Source organism: Catharus ustulatus, chromosome 16, assembly GCF_009819885.2.
Source record: "Catharus ustulatus isolate bCatUst1 chromosome 16, bCatUst1.pri.v2, whole genome shotgun sequence".
NCBI lineage: Eukaryota > Metazoa > Chordata > Aves > Passeriformes > Turdidae > Catharus > Catharus ustulatus.
The window spans coordinates 459,636-483,856 of NC_046236.1; the positions used below are offsets into that span (position 1 = coordinate 459,636).

Sequence of the window (24,221 nt, forward strand, 5' to 3'; positions counted from 1 at the left end):
TTAAAGAGGCAGCGCCGCGACACAATGCAGGCAGCACAGCCTTCTCAACCCTACTGCTTTATTCAGTAACTGCTTGTCCTACACAAGTACAAACACAACATGGCCCAAAAGGATACAAAGTCATACAAAACAAAAACGAAATCTGTATAGTATTCAGTGTACAACAGGTGGTAAATTCTTTGTCTTTTCTTGTGTGAACCCCAGTTAAACCAGCCAGCATCGTGGCTTCAAGTCTCCCACTCTACTTTGCAGTTTCCAAGGGGTTGGTGCTCAGTCGCTCATTTAGGACTTGTAAAAACACTCACACTGTTTCACACTGCGTTGAGTAGGAAATTTTTACCAATACCCTCAACGAAAAGGTGAAAGAAATCACTTAAAGGGGGCAATTAGAGAACACTGCATAGGATTTCCAGCTTCTTCTACATAGTGTCATGTTCACTGGGCTGGACCATTGTTTCTGTGGTGATTGCCTGGTGTAAGCGTAACAAAAGATCTTACTCTGTAGAAACTAACCATCTGGGGAACTGGAATAAAGCAACAATTCTGAACTGAATTAAGTCCCAGGCAGGTCTGGAACTCCAGCTGCCCTGAAAAATCCTGTGCTGGCACCTGGAGATCAAGGTATGCGGCTCACTTTCTTACTCACTGGGGTTCTGAACTAGCTCAAGATTTACATGCTGGTCTGTACAGCGTGCTAAGCGTTTACAATCACCAAGCAGCAGCTGCTAAGTGGAGAAAAAGAGGCTGAAACATCTTTCCCTCCCTCTATCTGGAAAAGATGTTTTTGCAGCCTTTAAAAATCAAAGCCATTTTTAAATAATTTCAATTCAATGCTAGGAATCCAGAAGCCTCACAGTAAAGGTTACTGGCCAGGAATGGTGCTCTCTCCTCCTTCATTGCCTTCACTGCCAGGATTATCTCTCACTCCTCCTCACCCAGACTCATTATTAAAAAAAAGGTATAATATTCCATCTGATGGGATTTAAGTTAAAAAGTAAAAAGCTGTCCAGTCCTTTTGCTTTATCTTGAGGAGTTTGAGCTGGAGCGGCTGCGATGGCGCCTTCGTCCAGGAGACCTGGATCGGGATCGCCGGCGAACAGGGGACCTGCGCCGAGGAGACCGGGACCTAGCAGGCAAGAAGGAGAAAGCTTCCATTAGGAGACAAGCAACAGGCTTGAGTAAATGGTCAGCTCAGCTACCAACTTTTTAAAAACACTTCCCCACCTCCTGCCAAAATCCCTCACACATCATGGAAAAAGAGCTTGAGCAAAACACAACTCCAGAGAGGAGACAGCAGAAATATTCTGGCTATTCTCGCTCTGCCTAACAGCCAGAAAAAATGATTAATACCTGAACAACAGACAAGAAACTTATCTTCTTCCTCAAGGAAAATGAGCTCAGATCCTCCTTTACCTGTAGTCATCTTTGACTCCTGGAAGTGTGATATTCAGGGGAAGGATTTATCCAAATCCTTTCAAATTACAAGAAAGCTCCTTAGCGGAAGCTTACTCACTAAGTAGTTTAGCTTCAAGCTTCTCAGTACTACAACAGTCACAGCAGTATAGCTACTGCTATGACACAGAGGGTCCAGCTACAGAATACTAACAGAGCTTTGACAGGACACTAAAAGTTGGAGTAGGAAAGACAGCAAAGGAGGAGGGAATGGTAAATCTGCATCTGTGAGACCTCAGCGAAAGGTCTATTTAAAGGAGCAGCAAGAAGCCTCCTGGATCTTGTGCCACAGTTACTACTGCTCATTTTTAAACATGAGGCTCAGAGCTGTTCAGCAATCAAGTTACTACTGACAAGGAAGACATTTTGAAGACATGTAATCACCGAAGACTCAGAACAACTTACTAAAGCACAACCAGGCAGCTCCAAGCTGCGCAACTGTCAAGATCACACTCTGGAGCCAGTGTTCTCCATTGACCTGACACAGGACTGATTTTTGGTCATGTGCTCATTCAGAAGTAAGGGAGGGAGGTACAAGGGCTTCTGAAAAACAAGAAACTGGCACAGCCTGGCACAAGTGTTCTGTTTCCACTTCACCTTGAAACCTTTATGCAGAAGGGGCTCCAGGGAACAGGCTGGAAAGGACGAGACCTTTCCCAGAGACTGTGCTTAGGGTGCAGACCAGAGCATGCACCCTGGAGCTAAGCAGCTAGAACTGCAACGCAGGTTCAACTGATGCCCAGAATGTGTTACTGTCACTTGGCAGGGCAAAGTCAAGTCCAACAGGATTGTCCCCGTGCCAAGTCTTTCAGCGATAAAGAGTTGCTAGTGAGAAAGAAAAGTGCTGTCTCAGCTCTCACCTCCTCCTCATGCGAGGGGGTGACCTGCGCCACATTGGCGGTGGTGGCAGCATCCTCCTGGGGGGGCTGAAGCGTCTGGGAGGTGGTCGAGGCCGTGGTGCCAGCACAGCTGTGGCTGTGATCTCCTGACCATCAATCTGGCCTTTTTAGGGAATCAGAGAAAGAGAGAGGAGCAAGTATTTTCAACACTTACATATACACATCATATTACTGCTCACAGCTTTGTCAAAACCAACTGAAGTGGGATCAGCCCATGGTGCTCCACACCCTGCTCAGGGGCTATTCTGACTAAGTCCACACACTTACTAGACTTCTTTACCTAATCCCACCAAACTGTAGTTCAGACGTAAACCTGGAGAAGTTTTCATATAAGCTTAAAATAATTTTTTCACTGTTTTGAAAAACAGATTAGTTTTAACAGTTCTGTGATTTCTTGGATCTGTCCTGAACCTCACAAAAGCCATTTGGGCTGAAAATTGACAGTACTTTACATCAGTTCACTAAAGACATCCCTATCATCTCTAACTAATTTTCTGATCAAATACATCTACTCTGAAGACTTTTAAAAGCCCCCAGGCTCCTTGCAGGTCAATACTTACCTCCATCCATGTGTTTCAGGGCTTTCTCAGCATCATCTGGGTTCTCAAACTCCACATAAGCATAACCTTTGGAGAGGTGTGGGTTTAGCCTGTCAACTGGCATGTCAATCATTTTAATCTTTCCATAAGTGGAAAAGATTTCCATGATGTGATCCTGAAGAAAGAGAGAGAGCAAGCCTTATGAACACAAAGCACACTCCCCAGCCAGGTCTGGCTGGCACAGAGCAGTAAACCCACAGCACATCATTTTTACAGCAGCCTAAGTTTTTTACCCCTGAAGGCCTTCAAACTATATTTTAGCAAAGACAATTCAAGCCAGCCCAGCCCTCTGCAGACCCTTTATCAAGAACTGCCTGATATCCTTTATGGCTCCAAGGTGATTTCAGCTGTTGTCCCAAATTCTATAGTTTTCTTCCTAGTAAAGAAGGATATAACATCTGGAATACTGACAAAACAGACAGACTTCTGAAGCACCACAGTGTCTCAGAAGCCTTCATGGCATTTGACTCAGTAAAATCCTACTGAAGTTTTCTTCACCGATCAACCTGGACACAAAGAAACAATATGCAACAGCAACACCTTGGCAACACTCTAGTAACCAAGAAGTCCCAAGAGCTTTGAAAGAGCAACTCACACATTCTCACAGAAGAACTTGAATGCTTGACTACCAGGGTACATGCCATACCTTGGTCACATTTCTAGTGAGCCTTCCAACATGCACTTTTGTGGGTCTGGGTGATGGGCTCCGCCTCTTCCGCTCTTTTTCATCTCTCTTGGGTGGTTTGGACCTGATTTGGACAACAGAAAACATTTACAGTTTTCAGAGAACATGCAGGACAAAATCAAAGCAAGTCATTATCACATGATTAAAAATACCATTTTTATTGAAGGGCATCTTTGTCCTGAAGAAGTTACAGTGTCTGGGTGGTGGTGAGGGTGTTCCACTCAGAAACACCTCAAGACGTGCATTTGTCTTGTCTGCTTTAGCTTTAGAACCTTTTGAAATTTGAGAAATTTTTTTTTAAACTTTTCAACTTCACTGCAACTAGGGTAACAAATACAAAATTTAGCAAGTTCTTCTATGAAGTTCTGTTCATAGTTAAAGCATTTCCAAGTTGTTAACATGAAAAACATTCTTTTCCTCAACAACTGAAGAAGCAAAATAAGGCCTAATAAACATCACAGCATACTATAGCCAGGCAAATTAACAGATTCAATTATTTGAGTTTCTGTATCTTCCATTCATTACAGAGGTCCTAAAATGTTTTAAAATCTATTTAAATTACCTGCATATCACAATGCCTTTGCAGTTTAAAAAAATCTGGACTAAAACTTTAATCTATAGAAAAAAATCATAAAATTTATATTTATGCTTCTTCCTAATCTTCAAGTCCATAAATTGAGTGATACATTAAAAATCCCACACTGCCTTAAAGAGATTTTTATCGGCCTTCATCACCTTAAGAAAAGGAAAAACTGTACACATATTAAGATAGTTCGATTCCCATGTCACCCTTACAGGGGGTTCCTCTGCCCTTCTTCCTATTTTATTCTTTTATAAATAAGAATATATACATATATACACATATATCCTGATTTTAGCACTGACTTTTCTCTTAGTTGTGGCTGTAATTTACAGGAACTGAACAGCTTTACTCTGATTTAGGCCCATACTACTAAGGAAACACTGATTAAAACAGTCTCTAAAAATTACAATATTTAAAATTTTTAAATCCTTAAAAATTAGGGTTTTAATCTCTGTTCCTGCAGGGCATATGTTTGGATTCTGAGGAAATGGAGTATAACCATTCTAACAAAAATTCACATCTCTGAATTATGGGGAAATCAAATGGTCTTCAGAGAATAATCTGTTCCGATCACAATCTTGTATTCTACAAGGAATTAACTTGATATCTGGCAATTCCTAGAAGACAAATAAAACTCACTTGGAGCGAGATCGTCTCCTGTTGTCATGTCTCCGTCGAGAGGGACTGGGAGATCCAGAAGAGCTGCTTGAACTGGAACTGCGTGAGGTGCTGGAGCTCCCAGAGCGGCTTGAGGCAGAAGAGGAACTTGAGCCACTGCTAGAACCAGTGCTAGAACTGGAACCTGAGCTGGAAGTTGAGCTGGAACGGGATCTGTTTCAGATGGGAGAAGAATAAAAATTAGTGCAGTACCCAGAAAAACAACAGCTGAAAAACTTCTGACAACTACAGAGAGAGTAACTGTGACTGAGACTCCACAACTCACCAGACAGCCAAAAAAATTCATACCTAAAATATAAACTCTCTTAATTTAGACAAAATCACACAGTGACTAACACAACACAAGCTTTCAACAGGTCCAAGACTACCACAAATAAAGCTGCTAATTTCTGAAAATGCTGTCATTTGTTACTCCCACAAAAGTACCCACCTGGTACTGCTGCTCCCACTAGAAGCACTGCGTCTTTTGCGCGTCTTGTCCCGACCACGATCCTTTTCACCCGACTCCTTAGTGGCTGCTTTATCCTTGGACCGGTCCTTGGATTTCTCTTCAGACCTGTCCTTGCGCTTGGTTGGTGAGGGAGCCCTTCAACAACAAATTGCAGAAGGCATTGTTTAATTCAAAAAAACATAGAGAACAAAAGCCCCACACCCAAATAAAGAATAGGACAGCAACACAAAACACTGAACTTTGAATGTAAATGAGGATCACTGAAACCGCGGAGTTAAAGCATTAGGCAATTCCAGACACTTTAGAAAAAGTTCTAGCAAGCTCTTCTTTTTCAATCCTGGTAATTCATTTTCCCCTCCAGAGATATCCAAAGCAGCACTGAATGGGCCCCATGTTTTAAATCGTACTTCTAACTCCTCAATTCAGAGAACTCTCTTTGCTCTAGATGAAAGGAGACAGATTTAACACCTCTCTATTTAGCACTGTAATGACGGGAATTAGCTGACTTCCAGATGTTTGCCATGTGAGGGCTGCATCCATCAGAAAATCTGCAACATCTTTAAACATGTTGCGTTTTGATTATTCCATGGAGATTGTTTAGAACCTGCATTACAAACCTGCCTCCAACATTTTAACTACCTCTAAAGGAGTGTGACACCCTTAACTACCAAGGCATGAAACATTCAGGGAATGAGCAAAAGTATGTTGGAGCTGCCAGCCTTATGTGTAGCAGCATTAATACGCACAGTAATCAGGATGCTGGAAACATCTCCATCCCCCTGTGCATCACAGGCAAACTCAGTGAACAAGAAAAAAACTTCTCCAGCTCACAGCATCCAACAACCTTGTTACTTCTGTGCTTCTGGTAAGCAATTACTTTATTCTCTTAATTGCAATTAAATGTATGGTTGGGAAGAGATTAATTCTGAAAGTGAAACTTGCTTTCCTGATTTCCAGCTTCAGTTTTTCCTAATACACCAAATGCAAGAAGCAACACAAATGAATATTCACAAACCCAGCTCCCTGCAGAAACTAAGAAACACCCATAGCCTTTGTGCATAGAGGACCACTGGCAGAGATTCCTGGGAAAGGAAATGCCTCCTCCAGCACCAGTGGCAGGAAGAAAGCAGTCTATGGACTGTCCCACGGGTGCTGCATAGCGAGCAAAGACAAGCAAACCTGTGTATGTCACTCAGCTTTAGGACATTTCTATTCAGCTCTGTGCCTCTCCAGTGCAAGGTGTGCGGGAGGTGCAGATTGGAAACCCACTGCATGAGCCCAGCTGGGTCGTACAGAACAGACAGGTTCCTGGTTTCACAAGACCAGAAAACTTAAGATTTTCCTTTCATAAAATCACAGAATTACTGACTGGTTTGGGATGGTGTGAACCTTAAAGCTCGTCACTGTCCAACCCCCCCAGCCATGGGCAGGGACACCTTCTACTACACCAGGTTGCTCCAACCTGGCTTTGAACACAGGATGGGGCTTCTCTGGGCAACCTGGGCCAGGACCTCACCACCCTCACAGGGAAGAATTTCTTTCTAATCTCTAATGTAAACCTGCTCTCTGTCAGTGGAAAGCCATTCCCCCTTGTCCTGGCACTCCAGGCCCTTGTAAAACTTGTTTCTCCATCTTTCTTATAGGTTCATTTCAGGTACTGGAAGGCTGCTATTAGGTCAACCCAGAGCCCATTTTTCTTCTTCTAAATATCTCACAGCCAGATTTGGTATATCTCTGCCTACTCATCAGCTCCTCCTGCACCTGTGGACTATCAGAGTCATGGTATTATCAGCAAACACAACTGTTAGTGCCCAAGAGTTGGATCTGGTTTTACCCCTTCTGGGAGAAGGGAAGAGGAAACACAGATAAAGATCAGCATGTTTGCTGTTACCCAGACTGCTGCTGGGGCAGGAAATAGAATCACAGAATCACATTGGAACAGACAGCTAAGACCATTAAGCCCAACCTCACCATGTCAACTAGACCAGAGCACTCAGTGCTGCATTCACTCTTTCCACAAACACCTCCAGGGGCAGTGACTCCACAACCTCCCTGGACATCCCCTTCTAAAGCCCAATTGCCCTTTCTGTAAAGACATTCTTCTTAATGTCTGATCTAAACCTCTCCAGTGCATCCTGTGTCCTCTTGTCCTGTTGCCCACTGCCTGGGAGAAGGGCCTGACCCACACCTGGCTACAAACCTTTCAGAGCAGTGCTGCTTACTGCTCCTCAGGACAGGTGCTTATTGGGGAGATCAGCCACATGGCTTTGGAACTTCACCAAATGATGCTGCATTTAAGGAGTCTCCAAACTAAGCAGTGATTTTACTCCTTTCTCAGGAATGCTACTGGCCAAGCTCACTTTAGCTGGAAACCTCACCCTACCCTGGTGGGCATTCTCAATCTGCAAATTCAGGCATTCGCTGGAAAACGCAGAAAGACTAAATCACAGTCCTCGCACAAGGCTGTACAACATCGCATTTCTAAGTGACGTGCTTCTTCCCTACAATCAAAAACCTCTTACTCTCTAACAAAGAGGTGGTTTCGGGGCATCCACCCCAAACCAGAAAGTCTAAGAGCAATTCACACAAACCAAACGTCCATCTCACACATACTCCTGCATTAGACACAGATACTGCACACTCAGAGCAGCAGTTCTGTGGAAAAGGAAGCAAACTCGCTCGGTCTCAGGCTTCCCGTATGGCTACATACGAGTCCTTTACGGTCATTTTGCTTCAGGTCTTCAGCTGCAAACCAGCATAATTCCTGGTGCGAGGAGGGTTCGGTACCCGGCACTTCTCTGCCCGCCACAGCCACTCGGCCCAGCAAGGCGCGGGGCAGCCAGATCCGCACGCCGTGGGTCGGGTACAGCGCCGCACGGGACCGCGAGATCAGCACAGCAACCCGCCCCTCGCGCCCGCACAACGCTCCTCCCGCAGGCCGGGCCGCGGCAGCGTCGACACCCGGGCCTAGCTTCCCCGCCGGCCCCGCCCCAGCCCTCCCTCCCCGCCTCCGGCCGCGGGAGGCCGCGGCTCCGAGACCCCATCCCTGGCCCTCGCGCCTCCATCGCCTCTCGGCAGCCCCAGCGCACTCCCCCCGGCGCCCTGTGTGGTGGAGGGGCCGGCTGGGCCGCGGCCTGGCTGGATGGACGCGGATGGCGCAACCCCCGCCCCGCACTCACATCCTCGACGCCGCCGCCGCTCCGCGCCCGTCGCGCGAGATTGATGCAAGCGGAGGGGGGGAAGGGGCAGCGCCGGCGCGTGGTGATGGCGTCATAGCGGGGACGGGACGGGCGGAAGGGCTTAAAGGGGAGTGGGGAAAGGGCCCTGCTACACACTGACTGGGGAAATAAAAGTGCCTGCTAACCGTATCCTGCATAATAGTAATAGCAGCTGGGGCTTCTACTCTGGGTTTTAAGAGCTTGACAACCCAGCAGGCTGCAGCCTTCGCACGTGAGTTCTGGGCCCCCTGTCTCAGGGGCAGATTGCAGATTCACAGCACACAGACTCATTTGAGGTGATGGCGGGTGTAGAGACGGTATCACTGTAAGGGGATTTGCCGTCTCAGCTGCAAAAAAATTGGGAAAAGGAGAACGAAAGACTTAAGATGGAGCACCATGCAGAGGCATTTCATATCATGTGGGAAGGATATAATCTCTCTCTTCCTGCCAAATGTGTTTGCTGTGAACTTAAAAGGAAATTTGCCACTGCAGGCACTGAACCTCTGACCTTCTGACCACACTAGCTGCTTGACTTTTAATTTAAGAGGAACAAAAAGTGCATTTTGACCCCATCCGTAATGCAGGGCCTTAAAAGTGATAGATCTTTCTGACAAGCAGTCGTGCTGATCAGCCGAAGTGTAGGGCCACAGGCGTATCTGTTAAATTCCTAATGACAGAAGCTTCACTTCTTGAACGCAGTGCAAGGATATGCCCCATCTACCTCCATCACCAGGGCAGGTGTCTATAAATTCATGTGTGGCAAGAAGAAAAACAGGCTTGTTTTCTGTTCTGCTGCAAAACCAAGGGGTACTACCTAAACCTGCTATGGAACAGGTTCAGAAAATGTGAAAAACGAGATTTGCAATTTGGAATTTTGTTGTTTTAGAAGTTTAATAAGGGATAAAAAATTAACCACTGCTGGGGTGTCCTTGGTTTTTGGCCAAAAAGCACACTGGTAAAGTCAGAGAGTGTGATCTATATACTGTTACATTACTGAGGTACATACACGTATTCATACATTCCATACATTATTCAAACTTTTTTTGAACTTTTTGATGTTATGCAAATTTTTCTATTTGGTTTCTTCATATTCGGGCTTATCTCCATCCTGTGTGTCAAGTTTGTATATTCTATTCGTCCTTGTGTCTCCATCCTGCTGTTTTACATCCTCTGATAAGGATTTAATATGTCATCTTTAATCTGGTATTTTCTAATTGTCGTCCAATGCTCTGGTTTGTGTCATGTTTATCACTGGGAGAATTCAGTCATTGGAAAAGGAGGGTAAAATGATTGCCTTACACCATTTGTTTTGGTCACATAGAGGTATTTTAACACCCAGTGTTTAGTTAAGGCCTATAATACTGTATGTTCACCACATTACTATTGATATAAGCTATGCAGTACATACTTAAACTGGTAGATTATGTTATACTAACAAACAGCTAAATAAAGGTATATATGATATCTATATATATCCAAATACTTATGATCAATACATATAAATACATAAAAATATATTTATATATAAAATGTGAAATATAAAATATATACATGCAAAAGCCAATATCATATTGCAGTCCCTTTTTAACAGAAAACAAAGAAAACAAACAAAACCCCAAAAAAAGCAAAAAAGTTGTTGCTCTTCATATGTCTTGTTAAAGGGCAAATTTCCCTCAGGTGATTTTGTGTCTACTAAGAGTTCACATGGGTTCAATGAGAAACTGCATTATGTCAAAGAAGGACTCATGACAGGAGACTGTCATGATGAGCTTAGAATCATGGAATCATTTTGGTTGGAAAGATTATTGAGTCTAATTCCAATGCCATTCCCACAGCACTGCCAAGGCCACCACTAAACCATGTCTCCAGGTGCCACATCTACGTATATTTTTGGACACTTTCAGAGATGGTGATTCTACCATTACCCTGGGCAGCCTGTTCTAATGCCTGACCACCCATTCTGCAAGTATTTCCCTAATATCCAAAGGAAACCACTGCTGGTGCAACTTGAGGCCATTTGCCCTTATCCTGTCCCTTGTTCCCTGGGAGCAGAGCCCAGCACCCACTTGTCTGCATCCAGTGCTTAACATTTTTTTCTCTTTCAGTTATAGCAAAGCCATAAAGACTAACTGGTGCCAAAGTCCTGCAGACCCTTATTCTCATAAGAGCTCTCATCTCTCCAGGGGTAGGCAGGTAAAGTCACTGAACCAGCAGACAAATAATAGTACTGTGAGAAAGGTTTCCTGCCAGCTGTTAGGTGAAGCAGGTTCCTGAAGAGTTGTGAGCCGCAGGGCCAGCCCCAGGACGGTGGTGGCAGCGTGTGAGGGTCTCTGATCCGCTTCCAGGGGCTGCCAGCAGCCGGCAGGACGAGCCTTTAAGCCAAGCCTGAGCGAGGAGAGACATTTGAACGTCTCATCTGCGGGCACTAGCAGAGATGAGAACAGCTCAAAGCACGCGTCTGCTTCAGTTTCAGAGCGAATGGCCCCGCTGTGGCCTCTACCCCACGCCAGCCCAACTGACACAGCGTGGCCACCATCTCCCCGCAGCGACGGACCCGCTGCGTCCAGGGCATGAGGGGACCTGTAGGGACGGCAGCGCTGCCTCCTCCATGCTCCGGCACGGGTGTGACCAGCCCCGCCTGGGCCGTGCTCCGGGTCGGCACACACAGGTCCTGCCCCGCGGTGACGCGGCTCCAGCGGCTCTGGAGCGCGGCTGCCCCGAAGGGGTTACGAGAAGGGCTCCGCCCTCCCTGTACATCGGCGTCCTCCTGAGTGACCTTCCCGGCAGCCCTTGCTGGCTCTGCCCCAACCAAACAAAGACGGCAGGAGGTTTTCAAACAGCCGCCCCTCCGAAAAGTTGGCTGTAGCAGAGCCGGGTTGTGCGGACAGCTAGCTAGCTAGTGCCGGCCACCGGAGAACTGAGGGGACCTCGACAGCCATCGGGAATCCCTGTACGTGAGTGCTCTGTGCACTGCGCTGGTTTGGGTGCTGGGAGTGGTGTGGGGAAGGATGAGAGGAGCTCCTGGCAGCGGTGTGAGCACTGGGAGGGTGCAGCAGGACAGGGCTCTGGGGCCTGCGGCCGTGCTGAGGCTCGGTGCCGTGCTGAGGTTCAGTGTCGCAGTGCCATGCCCGATCTGAAGTGCTGTCCTCCAGCCGCTTCCTGAACTCAGAAGCCTGCCCAGCAATTTTCCAGCGAAGTGCAGATTCCTTTAGATACTGCCCACGTGTTGGTGGAGATGAAATAACAGAGCTGTGTGAGTGCTGCTTTTTGGCTCTTACTTCAGCACATTTCTGTCCCTTCCCTCCTGCACTCCCAGGCTGCTGCTGAGGACAGGCTATTCACAGTCACCTCCGCAGGTGAGCTGCTCTGCTCTGCTGCCTCGTGGGGTTGGGGCAATTGTCTCTAAAGGCTGCCTGAGGCTGAGGACGATTGTCGCCTGTATTGCACCGACTTGGCGATTGGCGCTTCATTTGTCCTTGTGCATTGGCTTTGGGTTGTGGTAGCGACTACAGAGAGCTCTCCTTGAGCCCCCGGAGATCCAAGTGATGAGTGAGTGATTCTGTCCACAGCAATACTGGCATTATCATGGTGAGGTGTGAGTACCCTGTACCAGGCATTGCTTAGTATTTGTGGGGATTGCACTGCAGCACTGGCTCAACCTACAGCCTCTGGACGCTGGTGTTTTCCCTGTGCTGGAAAATCTTTAGTCTGCTTCCCTATTCAGTCTGTCACTCCGTCTGCACCTCTATGAGACTAGGGGTAGATGTGTCTGGCTCCAGAGGGTACAGTCTGTGTGGCTTCCTTAGAGGGATTGCAGGGTGGGGCATTTTTCTTCTGAGGACTTGGAGACCTTTCATCCAAATGTGTAGAAACAGCCTTAGCTGTCATTGCAGGGAGTTAAAAAAATTTCTAATGGTTGCGTTATTGAGTAGCTATATAGATTTTGAACAACAAAATTAGGAGATTTTGGGAGATCCTCTCTAATCTGCAGAACGGTGTGAATTTAGCAATTTAGCTGAGATACTTACAGGTCTGTTAAGTCATCTGCCAGAGTTACTTGACATCTGGCCCTCTCTTGAGGTCTGAGGCTATTCTTGCAGCGTGCACTGGTAGCTAGGCCATGACAGGTTTAGGACTTCATGACTGTCTGCCCCTGGATGTGTCAGTGCATACTTTTGTGTATTTCAGGGCTTTTAGTTTAAAAACTGTGCCTTGATGCTCATTTTCCTGTAACACTCTTATGCCCTGATGCTGTAGAAATATACCTGCTCAATGCTAAATGTCCTGGTTTCACTACAAGGAATAAGTACCATGTTACACTTTGCAGTGATTTATTTGTTTTCTCTTCAGGTATATGAAAGACTAGAAATTCAGGGTATGCTTGTGGTGTAGCCATTGCAGCTCTCTCTGCTGGAAGGGCTGTATCTGTGTAGAGCAGTGATTCTTAATGCATAATGCTTTACGGAGAGGCACAGGTAAAGGCAGGGCAGCGAGATACTTGGTATTTATTATTCTTGTCTGAATACTAAAGTTCACCTTGAAAGCATCCTGTTCCTTCAAGCTGTGGTTCCACAGTTCTTAATATCATGTTTGGATGCTCCAAATAATTTCTTAATACATACCTGATATTTACCAGACACAGCGTCACAACCATGCTGAATTTGTCAGACCAGGTAATAAAATGTTAAGGGTGACCTCTGGGTTTTGGACTGTGGGAGAGTCGATCCAGTGCAAAGCCTTTTTGTTCAAGGCTATCCAGTGATTTTATACAGTGTGTCTGCTCTGTGGTGTGTGGCCTGGGACCCTTTCACCAATAGGGAGGATTTTCCAGTAGTCCTGATACTGTTCCCTTTCTCCCCTCAAACATGAGGTAACAGTACTAAAAACACTAACACAGTGTTTTTACTCTGTGCCCCTAAACATCCCAACACACTCCTGTTTATCTTTCCACCATATATCTATACCTTTTTCCCTAATGAGTTCCAGGCTGTAGTGGCATTGTCTGAGGCAAGAACAAACTATGTGTATCATTGTACTCACCATTTTTTTTGCAACCACCAAAACTGTTAAAGAAACCTTGTGGAGATCCAACTTTCTTCAATGTTCACATTCTGCAAATCTTAAAGTCAAACCATAAATTTTTGTGTTTTCCATGTGAGGATCTGATTTTTAAAGTGTGGTCAGGCAGGGGTAGCTCCTTAACTGCTTTGAAAGCACAGCCTAAAGTTGAATGAAGCAGTTGTCAGAGCAGGTGATTGAGCAAAGTGAGCTGTGCGCTCTAAACACATTTGAAGCTCACTTCAAATCCTGGGCCAGACACCCAGCCCTTTCTCTGCCATTCTGATGTCTGAAGTACAACTTGATTAAAATCTTCTGAGATTATCCCTTCAGAGGGGAACCAGCATGGCTTAGGTAGCAGCACGATCTAAATTCATCTGACCCATCACCTTTTGATAAAACTTACAACAGAGCTGCTCCTTCACCAATTTTACAAAGAAAAGGCTGTGTAAGGTGGACTGCAGCCTCACTACCTCACTACATTCAGTGCTGTTAGATAATGTTATTGTTTCCATAAGGCTTGGAAATCCCACAGAACAGTGGCACTGCATAAAATTGCAGCTTAGGAGAAATGACCATTTTTCCCAGATGTTCCCGCTTTGGCAACATTTCAGTATTGGACACCTAATACTGTTCATCTTCTTCCAAGCTAAATTCCCCTGACCACCTTGGCTAGCCATTCTTGGGGCTGTCCTGTGCAGGGCCAGGAGTTGGACTCAGTGATCTTTGTGGGTCCCTTCCAACTCAGGATATTCTGTGATCTCTTTCTGATTACCTGTCTCCACAGAGCTAAGACTTCCCAGCCTGTCCCTACTGCAGTGAAACTGTTCTCTACATGAATAACCAAAAACTATCCATGTCCCTTCCAAGCTGTGCCAGGCAGGCTCTGGAACAGGACCCAGAGGGCAGGAAGCCCAGTGGAGGATTGTTGTGCCCATGGACACGTGGCTGTGTTCAGAGCACAGTTCTCTGCAGGATGAGGATGTGGGCATTCCTAGCAGACTCACTCCTTCCACAATTCCTTTGCTCTACTTGATACACTTTTTGCTGTCTGAATCTATGTCTGAATCCCATGTAAAACAGCACTGTCTTCCCTGTGCTTCTGGGAGATGTTTTTTTAATATTTTTTTCCCCTCCAAGCTAATGCAGTGTGAGAAAGGACTTGTCTTGCCAGGTTTTGCAGGAGCTATTCAGAACACTGTGGGAAAACAACAAAACTAAACAAGATGGATGAGTGTCCCTCTCCAGCTGCTTGCAGCTGGTTCAGCTTCTCAGAGTATGCCTGGGATCTGAGAAGGAGGTCTGGATATCAGACCAAGGAAATTGTGGGCAAGAGAACCTTGTTGAGCTGTTACTAATCACAAAGCTCAGATCTCACAGATTTGGCTTGTGTCTCTTTACAGGGTCCATGAGGATCAATACCCTTTTGGCAACACTGAATCCATTGTGAATGAGGTAAACTGTTTCTCTTGCCCTGGTGCACTGGCTGTGCACTGTATAAAGAGAATTGAAAGGAAAGATACAGCCACATCCAACTTTGTTTTTCGTGATCTTACATGGACCTTCTTAGGGCGGGAGTATTTTGCACTCTGTTCAGCACAGCAAGCCGTTGAGCTCAACATGCTTTGCGATGTTTACATAAAGTGTCTGTTTTCAATTGCTGACACCAGACAAAATGAGCTCTATCTTCTTGCTCTGCATCTTCATGCTCCCTGTGGGTCACAGCTTTTGCTTCTCTCCTTCCTCTGCTTCAATCACATCTGTTCTCAGCATCAGCAATTTGTTTCTCTGGTGAAACCTCTTGCTCCACCTCTGTATCTGCTGTCCCATGATTGTGCTGCTCCTGAAATGATGGATGGGAGCTTGTTGCTCTGATTAAGACCGTCTGTACATAAATGCCTCCATCTCTCCAAGGCTGTTCCATCTCATGGGCCAGGCTGGCCATGGGCATGGTGTGGTGCAGCTGAAACAGCCATTGAGAAAACACAGCCCCAGGGTAGCACAACTACCTGTGCCATGTCTGTTGTATGATTAACTCTTCCTTGCTTCCCCCCAGTATGAATTCTGGAAGCAGCTTTGCTTGTACCTCCCAATGTTAAAAACTGTCTGTATCCAAGAGCAGCTGTGAGATGAAAGGGGGAAGTCAGTCTTCCCAGACATGAGCAAACTCTATGGTCACACAACTAATGTTTCATTCTTGGGGAATGTGGCATTCAAAGCCAGGTAATCAGGGCTTCAGAAGAACTGTGGGAGAGACAGGTGGCAGTGGCTGGGGTGAATGTGTGTGCAGGCAGGTGAGGGAGCTCTACCCCAAGGACTTGCAGGATGGGCACTGGGGAGGTCCTCTCTCTCAGGTCACCTCCTGGAGTGGGGGCTTGCACAAGCACAGGAACAAGTTGTGCAGAGGAGGTGTTTGCTTCCTGAGGCTAGTGGTTACATCACTTGAGTTGTAGGAAACTTGAATTCTTGCTCTTCATTTTTTTTAAACCTTAAATCTATTCTGCTCTGAAAGGAAGTCTGAGGCATGCTGCCTTCTTTCTCCTTCTCTCTTTAGGCTGTTTCATTTTGTATGTAATGTTATCTGGATCAGAGAGAATGGGAACTAAGGAAACAATCCCAGTGATGGGAAGGCTGCTCCAGGCTCTGGTCTGTGTTTCTGTGGATATAGCTGCATGCAGAGTTATGGAATAGAGCACTATCAGCAGTAATACTAGGGTAAAGGAGCTTTCCCAGCTACAACTAAGTGAATAAAGACTTCAGGCATTGCAAGCAGTGAGCAGCAGCTGAAAAAAGGGTGGCTAATCTGAAATTTGGACAGACACCTAAATTGGCAGGCTGGAGCAAAATTCCTGTTGCAGTCATGGTGGTGTAATAAGGCATGCACATACAAATGTGTATCTCCAGCTGGCTGTATAAGGTCTTAGAAGCCAACCTGCTAAGGGGAAAAACTTGTAGCGTGTGATGCTGCATGACGGCTCTCTCTGATTTGAACTAAGTAAACTGAATGTTCCAGTGACCGCATCTTCCCACTGGGATCCCCATCCCACTGCAAAACATAAGGGGTGGGGGGTGGAGGGGAGGGAGGACACTTTCAGACCATGAAGAATATTGCAGCTTGCAATAGGAATAATATGTGGCTGCAGAACTTGGGTTTGCTAAAGGACTTGCAGCTGTGGCTGGAACACAGTGTGACAGCCAGGGAGGTGGAGGCAAGCAAGATTTCGGAACAGAGGGCTTTTATTGCCCATGCTCAGCTCATGGCATCTGGACTTTGTATGGAAATGGCAAGCCACACCAACTTTGTGGTGCTGCTCTTATTTTAGAAATAGCAAAGGTTGAGTCAGTCCAGATGAGACTGTTTCAGGATTTTCTGCAGGAGATGAACCCTCTCTGTGTTCCTGATATCCACAAAAGGGAAAGCTTTAGAGGCAGAGGGTAAGCTCACACAATTGCTGTGAGTTTTCTTACACAGATGTACTCCCTTTTCCTATCCTGCAAAACCACCACTGAAATTAACTTATGCCAAGTGATGTAAGCAACCATTAGAGGAACGATGTCACTCCCAGCCTGGCCCTGGAAAGTGAAGGGAACTCTGTCAGTCACAGGGCAGGGTGGTGGGACCCCAGTCAAGTGCTGGGGAAGGGCTGAAGGAGATGAGCATGTGATGAAGGAGGGATTTGGGACATGGGGATGGTACACAGAGAGCAGCATCTTTGGTGAAGAGGGAGCTGGAGGAGAGTGGAGTTGGTGCTTCTCCAAGGTGGTCTCCTCATCTTCCATGTGGAGGCTGGACTGAAAGCTGCAGCCACGGCTGTTGGCTTTCCTGCCATTTATGTAAATGTTATGTTTCTGTCACAGCTGTTCAGATACTCCAATGTCCTCTGGTCATGTCTGTAGACACTCTGGGAGGAGGGAAGAGTATATTGCCAGGGCTCAAGCTCCTCATACCTGCCGCTTCAAGGTGGTTGTCTCCTTGGAGCATCTTCCCTTGACATGGAAAAGGTGGAGAATTTCTGACCTTTTGCTCTTGCTCTGCAATTGTAGCATCCGTATCCAAGGATGTCTGTTTTCCAATATCCACTGCCCCAGCTCATATCTACAAGGTTCCTAATGCACACAGCAGGGTATGGGGTGACATTTAGATATAATAGAGCTGGAATCAAAGTACTGCCTACATCTCTGGAGTTAATGTATCTTTCTTTTGCCATGGAACAAGTAAGATGGAGAGGGCAAAACTCTGTCAAATTAAGTGACCCCATTTCTCCCTGAGGCTAATTTCCAATAGTCTCTCTGCCTCCTTGGTCAACATAACACCTTATTGTCTTTTTAAGATCTTTTTTAAGATGTGCCTTGGGAAGTGTGGTTTGGAAAAGGTTCCTGTATCATATCTGCGTGGCAACAGCCACTTGACGTGGTCTCTAATTGGAAGTGTTTTGTTGCCTTCTGGGAATTCTTGGAAGATACAGTAATTTCACGATTATAAGCCACACTATCTTGACTAAAATTTTGGTCTGAACCCAAAGTGCGGCTTATAATCAGGTGCAGCTTATATATGGACAAAGAACGAAAAGTTGCTGTTTTAGTTTGGAGGACAGGTGTCTGCTGAGAAAGGCAGGAGCTTCTCTTTGAAGTGGAGAATGTAAACCCCCCTCCCTCCAAATTACTGTAATTTTGAAACCAAGGGGCTCTCAGGCAAAGATATGGGAATTAGGGAATAACAGTTCTTTACTGGGGAAATTAAAATAGAAATACAGTACTACAAAGAAACGAACTGCAAACCCTGACAAAGTCAGAGTACAACCTGACACCCCGTCAGGCAGGGTGTTGGCAGCAGTCCCATTAAATGGTGGCTGCATCCTCCTGCAGTGACAGATGTGGCTCAGTTGGAGCAGTGCTCCTGTACAAGGTGCAGTTTCCCTCCAGAGGCCCAGTGGTGATGTGGAGAAATCCGGTTTTCCTCTGGAGTCCAGTGGAGAAAGGGCTACCTTAGTGTCCCAAAACCTCTGTTTTTATCTTGGTAAGAAATGTTGGGCTTTTCCCCCTGGCTGGAGCAACTTCCAATGGGATGCAGTAATTTTATCAGTCCCACAGTGGGACTCAATGGGCCATTAGCAGAAGATACCTCCCTGGAGGAAGGATGGGTTGTGAAAAGATAAAGAACAATGCCCTCCTGGTTTCAATGGATGGCCCATTAGCAGAATATCTCCCATGGAGATAAGGATGACTGCCCCCACCCTCAACAGATGGTGATAGAATAGATACCTTTTATCACACTCTGTATTGTAACCCAAGACAGTTGCCAACATCCGGACGTGTGGCTTATAATCGTGAAATTACTGTACTTATTTTAGTGAAGTGAAACACAGAATTGTGTCTTTCAGGGAGCAGCTGCAGCACTGAGGGTCCAAGAAATGCTTATATATTAAGGAATTTGGTAGAAAATGGAAAAATTCTCTCCACCATAGTTGTATAGACAAACACATGTGCCTGTATAGACATATATAGGATCCCTGCGTGGTACAGACATGTACCTGGTGTGAGAGGGGAAGCACAGGAAGTGCAGTTATTATATTTATAGTTGTGCCTTATTTACAGTGAGTGTATCAGTGGTTGCATTTGCTTCTCCTGAAGGTACAGAACGCTGTTGTGTCCAGACTCAAGGGCAGGCTCTGCAGCACCAGCAGTTCCCACATGGAGTTTCCGCAGTTCTGCTCGCCGTGACCTTCTGGGCCACCAGGATAACACGAGGGGATCCTGCCAGCCTCGTGTGATGAACCATCACTTTCCAGGACTTGAACCAGGCTTCCCTGGACACTGAGTTGCTACTTGGGATCCTGACTGCCTCTGATTGCTCACTGTGCTGCTGGCAGGGTGGGATTGATGTCCGGTTTGGGGCACTGGGCAGAGCCAAGCCCATCACCATCCTCTGTGCCCTTGGCAGACTGGGGGACCAAGCTGGACCCTTCTCTCTAAAGGGGATCCACGTGAGCAGGGGACAGGCTTGGGTCTGTCCATATTCACTCCGCTGGGAAGAACCACCTCCTTCACCCTTTCCATCTGGGAACTGTGTCACTGCTGGGGATGGCACCATATGGATGCAGGGCAAGGGCCAGCAGCCTAGCAGCAAGGCACTAGCTGAGCCTGAGCACCATCACAGGGCATAGAGCTGCCAGGGGGGTGCCAGCATCCCCAGCACAGCCGCCCTCCAGGGATGTAGGTGCTGGGCACAGGAGGGGTCCTGGCAGCAATGGGCCGGCTGGATGACCATGCCAAGAGGAGGATTGTGGAGCTGCGCAGGGCTGGGCTGAGCTTCCGCAAGATCAAGAAGGTGCTGGAGCTGGATGACATCCAGGTGACGCCGCAGGCCGTGTACCTCTTCCTCAAGAGAAAGAGTGTGGAGCCAGGGTCAGTGGCAGCTGGCTGGGATGGGGACCAGCCCTGGCCTCCACTGCAGGGGCATGAGGCTGAGCCCTGCAGGCTGCTGGGTACCCAGCACCCTGCACTGCCCACTGGGGATCCTATGGGCAGCTGGGCACCCTGCTCTGCTGGCAGCCAGGACACCAAGGAGGGCATCCACATTGTCGGTGTGGCCTCACTCTGCAAGGACGGTGGGCAGCCTGGGGACACCCTGCCTGTGGGGCTGGCCCCTGGGAATGGTAAGGCCTACTGGGGTTCACCATGGCCACTTCCTGGCACTGCTGGGCTCATGAAATGGCCTCATTCCCTACAGGAGACCCCCCAAGACCCTCCTTTTGAGGTGTTTCTCTCTCGTTGCAGATGATGATTGCTCCACAGGCACAGCCCTGGCTCCAGGGACTGCTCTGGGGGGCCTGACCCCCCTGCCCCAGCCACTGCCCAGCCAAGGGCAGCTAATCACACTCCCCACCCAGAACTCAGCCCTGATGGTGAAAAAGAAGACTGTGGATAGGGCTATCCTCTTGCAGAAAAAGGTAGGATGGCAGGAAGGGAGGGTCCATGTGCTCTGGCCAGAAGCTGCTGCCATCTGACCAATCCTGCATAGCACCCTGCTGCTTCTACACCATGTGGTGGGGCAGGGTTATGGGGGTGAAAGGCTCCCAAAGTGCCCCCAACTTCTGCTAGCTGCACTCCCAGCAATGCTAACCCTGGCGCTTGGCGAATGTATCTGGGAAGCTCCTCTGGGTGGGGGTGAGGCCATGGGCCCACCCACCTCCAGTCAGCACTCGCTGCTGGCCATGGAGATGCCAGTTGCTGCCAGGCTTGGCCTCCAACCGGCAGCTCACAAACCTCTTTTCAAGGCTTGGTGTGAGTACCTGATAAATTGCCTGAGGCTAGTCCTGCACTCATAACTTTGCAGAGCTAGCCTGAGATTATATCATGTAGAACAGGATAAGATATATAGAGGCTCTTTTTCCCAGGGTTTTATTTCTTCATGGCTTCCAGGGGACAAAGAGGAAGTTTCCCAAAGTCTGGGGTCTTTTCTAGGGTCAGGAAAAGGGGAGGAGAAACTTTTTGGCTTCTTGCCAATAGGATAGCAGAGGGTTGGTCCATTGGTGTTACAGGGACATACCCTTCTTAAAGCATCTTGGGTACCAGGTTACAACAAGTACCATCTCAGGAGGTTCTTCCAGCCATCCAAGGCTGGAAAGCAAAATCTGGGAGATGTTGTTTCTGTCCCTACATGGAGCAAACACAAGCCTGGCATCAGCTTGGGCAGCCCCACTGCCATTCAGCAGCACTCACCTGGGATGGATCAGCATGTGCTAACAGCATGGTGCGCCAAGGACTTCCATGCACATCAGCTTAGGGGCTGGGTGGGGCTGAAGCGCAGCTCATGGTAAGGTCTAGAGGTCTGCAACAAGGTGATGGCTTTCTCTGAGAGCTCTTCTCTGAGCCTTGTAGCTAAGTGCAGAACAAATCTCTTGTTAAAAGCAATTGAATAGGCAGCTGATAGTATTTCACATTCCCTTCTCTCCCACCTCTCACTATTCCAGGTCAAAGATGCCAGCACTCAGACTGCCTTGCCAAACCCTGTAGGTCCAGGAAATCACAGCCTTGCTTGGTATGGATCAGTGCCCCCCACTGCTCCCAGCTCTCCTGCCATCGCTGAGAAGCTGGATGCTGTACAGATGGAGGTGCAGAAGTTGAGTCAGGCCCTGCACACAGTGCTGGAGCGGCAGTGCCGCCTGGAACGCCAGCAGGAGCACCAGCAGCGGCTGCAGCAGGAGGTGCTGATGACACTGCAGCAGCTCAGCTCCACTGTGAGCCATGGTGCTGTGCCAGCCACCCAGCCCTGTGGCCCCTTCAGCAGCATGGGCGAGCCCTCGCCCACCATGCCAAACTTCAGCCAGTTCAAGATGGAGCTGATCTGAGCTCCTGCAAGGCCTGTGTGTGCCAGCAGTGTTGTGCTAATGGCAGGATGGAGCTGGGAGGAAGAACCATCTCTCAGAGGCTGCCCAAGGATTACATGCAGCACCCAGCAGATAAGGTGCCTGGTGCATTGTGTTCCCAGCCCTGCTGACTGGAAGGGGCTGCCTGGCACAAGAGGCTGGACAGTGGAAGGTTGAGGCCTTGCTCCTCCTGTGCTGTTCATCCTGGCTGGCACTGGAGCTGGCTGGGGCCCATGAACCTCAGCAGAAGGCAGTTGCCTGCAAGGAGAAGATGCAACTCAGATGGGCACAGCAGGAATGTGGGACTCAAAGGATACTGGAGGCTTCCTTCTCATGAGAGTCAATGCCATGATGATCAATCTTGCCCTCCCCTCCACAGAGCCTTTTTCAGTAAAAATCTGTCTGTGCCACAGTTCAGAATGAGTGTGGGATCAGTATCTGTGTTTCCTCTACTCCTCACTTGGCCTGTGAGCAGGCAGGATCTGTGTGGGTTCACTCATTATGTATGGAACAGCACAGGGTGCAGAAACCCATGAGGTGAAACTAGTGCTCCACACATGATGTTGTTGGAGCCTGGTATCAGCTGCTGCACCGTTAGGGCTAGATCAGACCATGTAGGAAACAATCTTTTACTGAGCAGATTCCACCTTCCTCACCCCACAAACTCAGCAGATCTGGAGTCTGGTACTGCTGCTGCCCACTGTCTGACAAAATATGGGCAGGACCATACCAGTAAGAGTTGCACCTAGGCAGGAGCTGAGTGCTGAGTGTTCAGCTTTCCTCTAACCCATTTTCCTGGGCAGGACACCGTCCTTCATACCCCACCAACTGGGGTTGTGATCCCCAGGTGCAAGGCCTGTCCCTAGAGCAGGGTGCTACTGTTGCAGAGCTGCTGTAGCAGAGCAGGGCATGATACTGAGAACCTGGACCAGAAGGGCACAGGGGAGGCTGATGGGCCCTCACTGAGCAATAGAGTCCAGAAGGACCAGAGACTGCTCTTGCCTGGCAGGAGGAAAGGTCTCATGGGAGTGGCCTTGGCTCAGCACCCACCAGTGAGTCCTGAGAGGAGGCAGAGCATGTGTCCTTCCTCTGCACCAGCCAAGCAGGCTTCTGTCTGCATGGGCACCATGCTTGGCACAACCTGTGCCTGTGAGAAGTCCCCAGCCTGTTTCTGAGGTCTCCCTGAGTCCAAGGTCAAAATGAAGAAGGATAAAAACCAATTCAGGTGTTTGTACACACATGTCACAGTACAAGTTGGCTTGTTACTGGGCAACTGATTCAGCCATATATGGGAGAAGCAGCCTGGTCTGATAGCCAGGCCTCCAGGAAACAGGGATAGGACAAGATTCTGAACCAGACAGGGATTTGATCCAATGGGTTCCTGCCTGGCTGCAGGGGCTATTGGTCAGAGAGCTGGGCAGCCTGAGCTTTGAACCAATCACAAGTGGTTGCCAAGGTACATTAAGAAGGATATTTAAGATGCAATTAAGAACAATAAAGTGCTTTTTCTGACATGGATCACAGAGTGTCTGTCTCGGACCTGGCACCGTCCATGTTTTACACACACACACACACACACACACACAGCTGTACATGCATGCGCAGATGTAGACACATGTGGCAGGTCTGTGCAGCAGCCCTAGTGAATGGGCGAGCTGGACACCCCCTGTGCTCCCCTGAGACACATCGCTGGCCCCAGGGCTGTCATACTCAGCTGTGCCCAGGAGCACTAGAAGTCTGCTGCCATCTGCTTGTGGTCATTCATTTCGATGTTAGTGTAATTTTGGGGACGTCTGAAAAGCGACTAATGAAGAAAAACATCATCAGTTGCTCTACTCTTTTGCACAAGGCAGTTAATCTGCACCTCAGGTTTGAAAAGAAGAGGCTGGATGACCAGCACTCAGCAGGCACAGTTTCCTAATGTCTCTGTCAACATTTCAGAGAAAAACAGGAGCAGAACAGCTGTTAGTCCCTGGCATGTGTTCTTAAAAAAACCCTGGTTTCTGAAAGAGCTTCTCTAAATCTGACTTGGGCTATTTCTTAAATCATTAAAAAAAAAAAAAATGAAAAACAATTAGATCTACCCCAAATGTATTCTAAGAACTTTCCTAATTTCTAACTCTTGCACATCAGCCTCTTACCCAGTGCTAAAAAAACCCAGTAAAAATTAATAAAAATAAATCACCTGGGCTGGTTAAATAACCCATCCAACTGTAACATTTATTTCAG

The 24,221-nt window shown here is 47.6% G+C and overlaps 2 protein-coding genes across 5 annotated transcripts; one reads left to right on the forward strand and one right to left on the reverse strand.

Moving 5' to 3' along the window:
• Positions 1-41: 41 nt before the first annotated feature.
• RNPS1 (RNA binding protein with serine rich domain 1) lies at positions 42-8,621 on the reverse strand. Of its 2 annotated transcripts, none has more exons than XM_033074247.2 (7): positions 8,527-8,621; positions 5,327-5,482; positions 4,858-5,049; positions 3,597-3,699; positions 2,912-3,065; positions 2,313-2,454; positions 42-1,126 (listed from the first exon to the last, which is right to left on the reverse strand). In XM_033074247.2, the coding sequence occupies exons 1-7, from the start codon at positions 8,619-8,621 to the stop codon at positions 1,021-1,023; spliced, it is 948 nt and encodes a 315-aa protein (XP_032930138.1). In that variant the 3' UTR covers positions 42-1,020. The 2 variants fall into 2 exon arrangements, with proteins under 2 accessions (XP_032930138.1, XP_032930139.1); XM_033074248.2 differs by lacking the exon at positions 8,527-8,621 and adding an exon at positions 8,058-8,240.
• Positions 8,622-11,301: 2,680 nt separating this feature from the next.
• LOC117003883 lies at positions 11,302-23,510 on the forward strand. 3 transcript variants are annotated; one of them, XM_033074246.2, is made up of 6 exons: positions 11,302-11,515; positions 11,882-11,921; positions 15,027-15,078; positions 19,255-20,279; positions 20,401-20,573; positions 21,597-23,510. In XM_033074246.2, exons 4-6 carry the CDS (start codon positions 19,871-19,873, stop codon positions 21,972-21,974), a joined length of 960 nt encoding a protein of 319 aa, XP_032930137.1. In that variant the 5' UTR covers positions 11,302-11,515; positions 11,882-11,921; positions 15,027-15,078; positions 19,255-19,870; the 3' UTR covers positions 21,975-23,510. The 3 variants fall into 3 exon arrangements, with proteins under 3 accessions (XP_032930137.1, XP_032930135.1, XP_032930136.1); XM_033074244.2 differs by lacking the exon at positions 11,882-11,921; XM_033074245.2 differs by lacking the exons at positions 11,882-11,921; positions 15,027-15,078 and having other exon boundaries at positions 11,303-11,515.
• Positions 23,511-24,221: the final 711 nt, after the last annotated feature.

Coding starts and splice junctions, on each gene's coding strand:
- RNPS1 (XM_033074247.2), bottom strand. CDS start 8,621: ATGACGCCATCACCACGCGCCGGCGCTGCCCCTTCCCCCCCTCCGCTT. Junction 3,700..4,857: donor AGGAGACGATCTCGCTCCAA/GTGAGTTTTATT, acceptor TGTCCAAATCAG/GTCCAAACCACCCAAGAGAG. Junction 1,127..2,312: donor CCCCCTCGCATGAGGAGGAG/GTGAGAGCTGAG, acceptor CTTGCCTGCTAG/GTCCCGGTCTCCTCGGCGCA.
- LOC117003883 (XM_033074246.2), top strand. CDS start 19,871: ATGGGCCGGCTGGATGACCATGCCAAGAGGAGGATTGTGGAGCTGCGC. Junction 20,280..20,400: donor GGGGCTGGCCCCTGGGAATG/GTAAGGCCTACT, acceptor CTCTCGTTGCAG/ATGATGATTGCTCCACAGGC. Junction 20,574..21,596: donor CTATCCTCTTGCAGAAAAAG/GTAGGATGGCAG, acceptor TCACTATTCCAG/GTCAAAGATGCCAGCACTCA.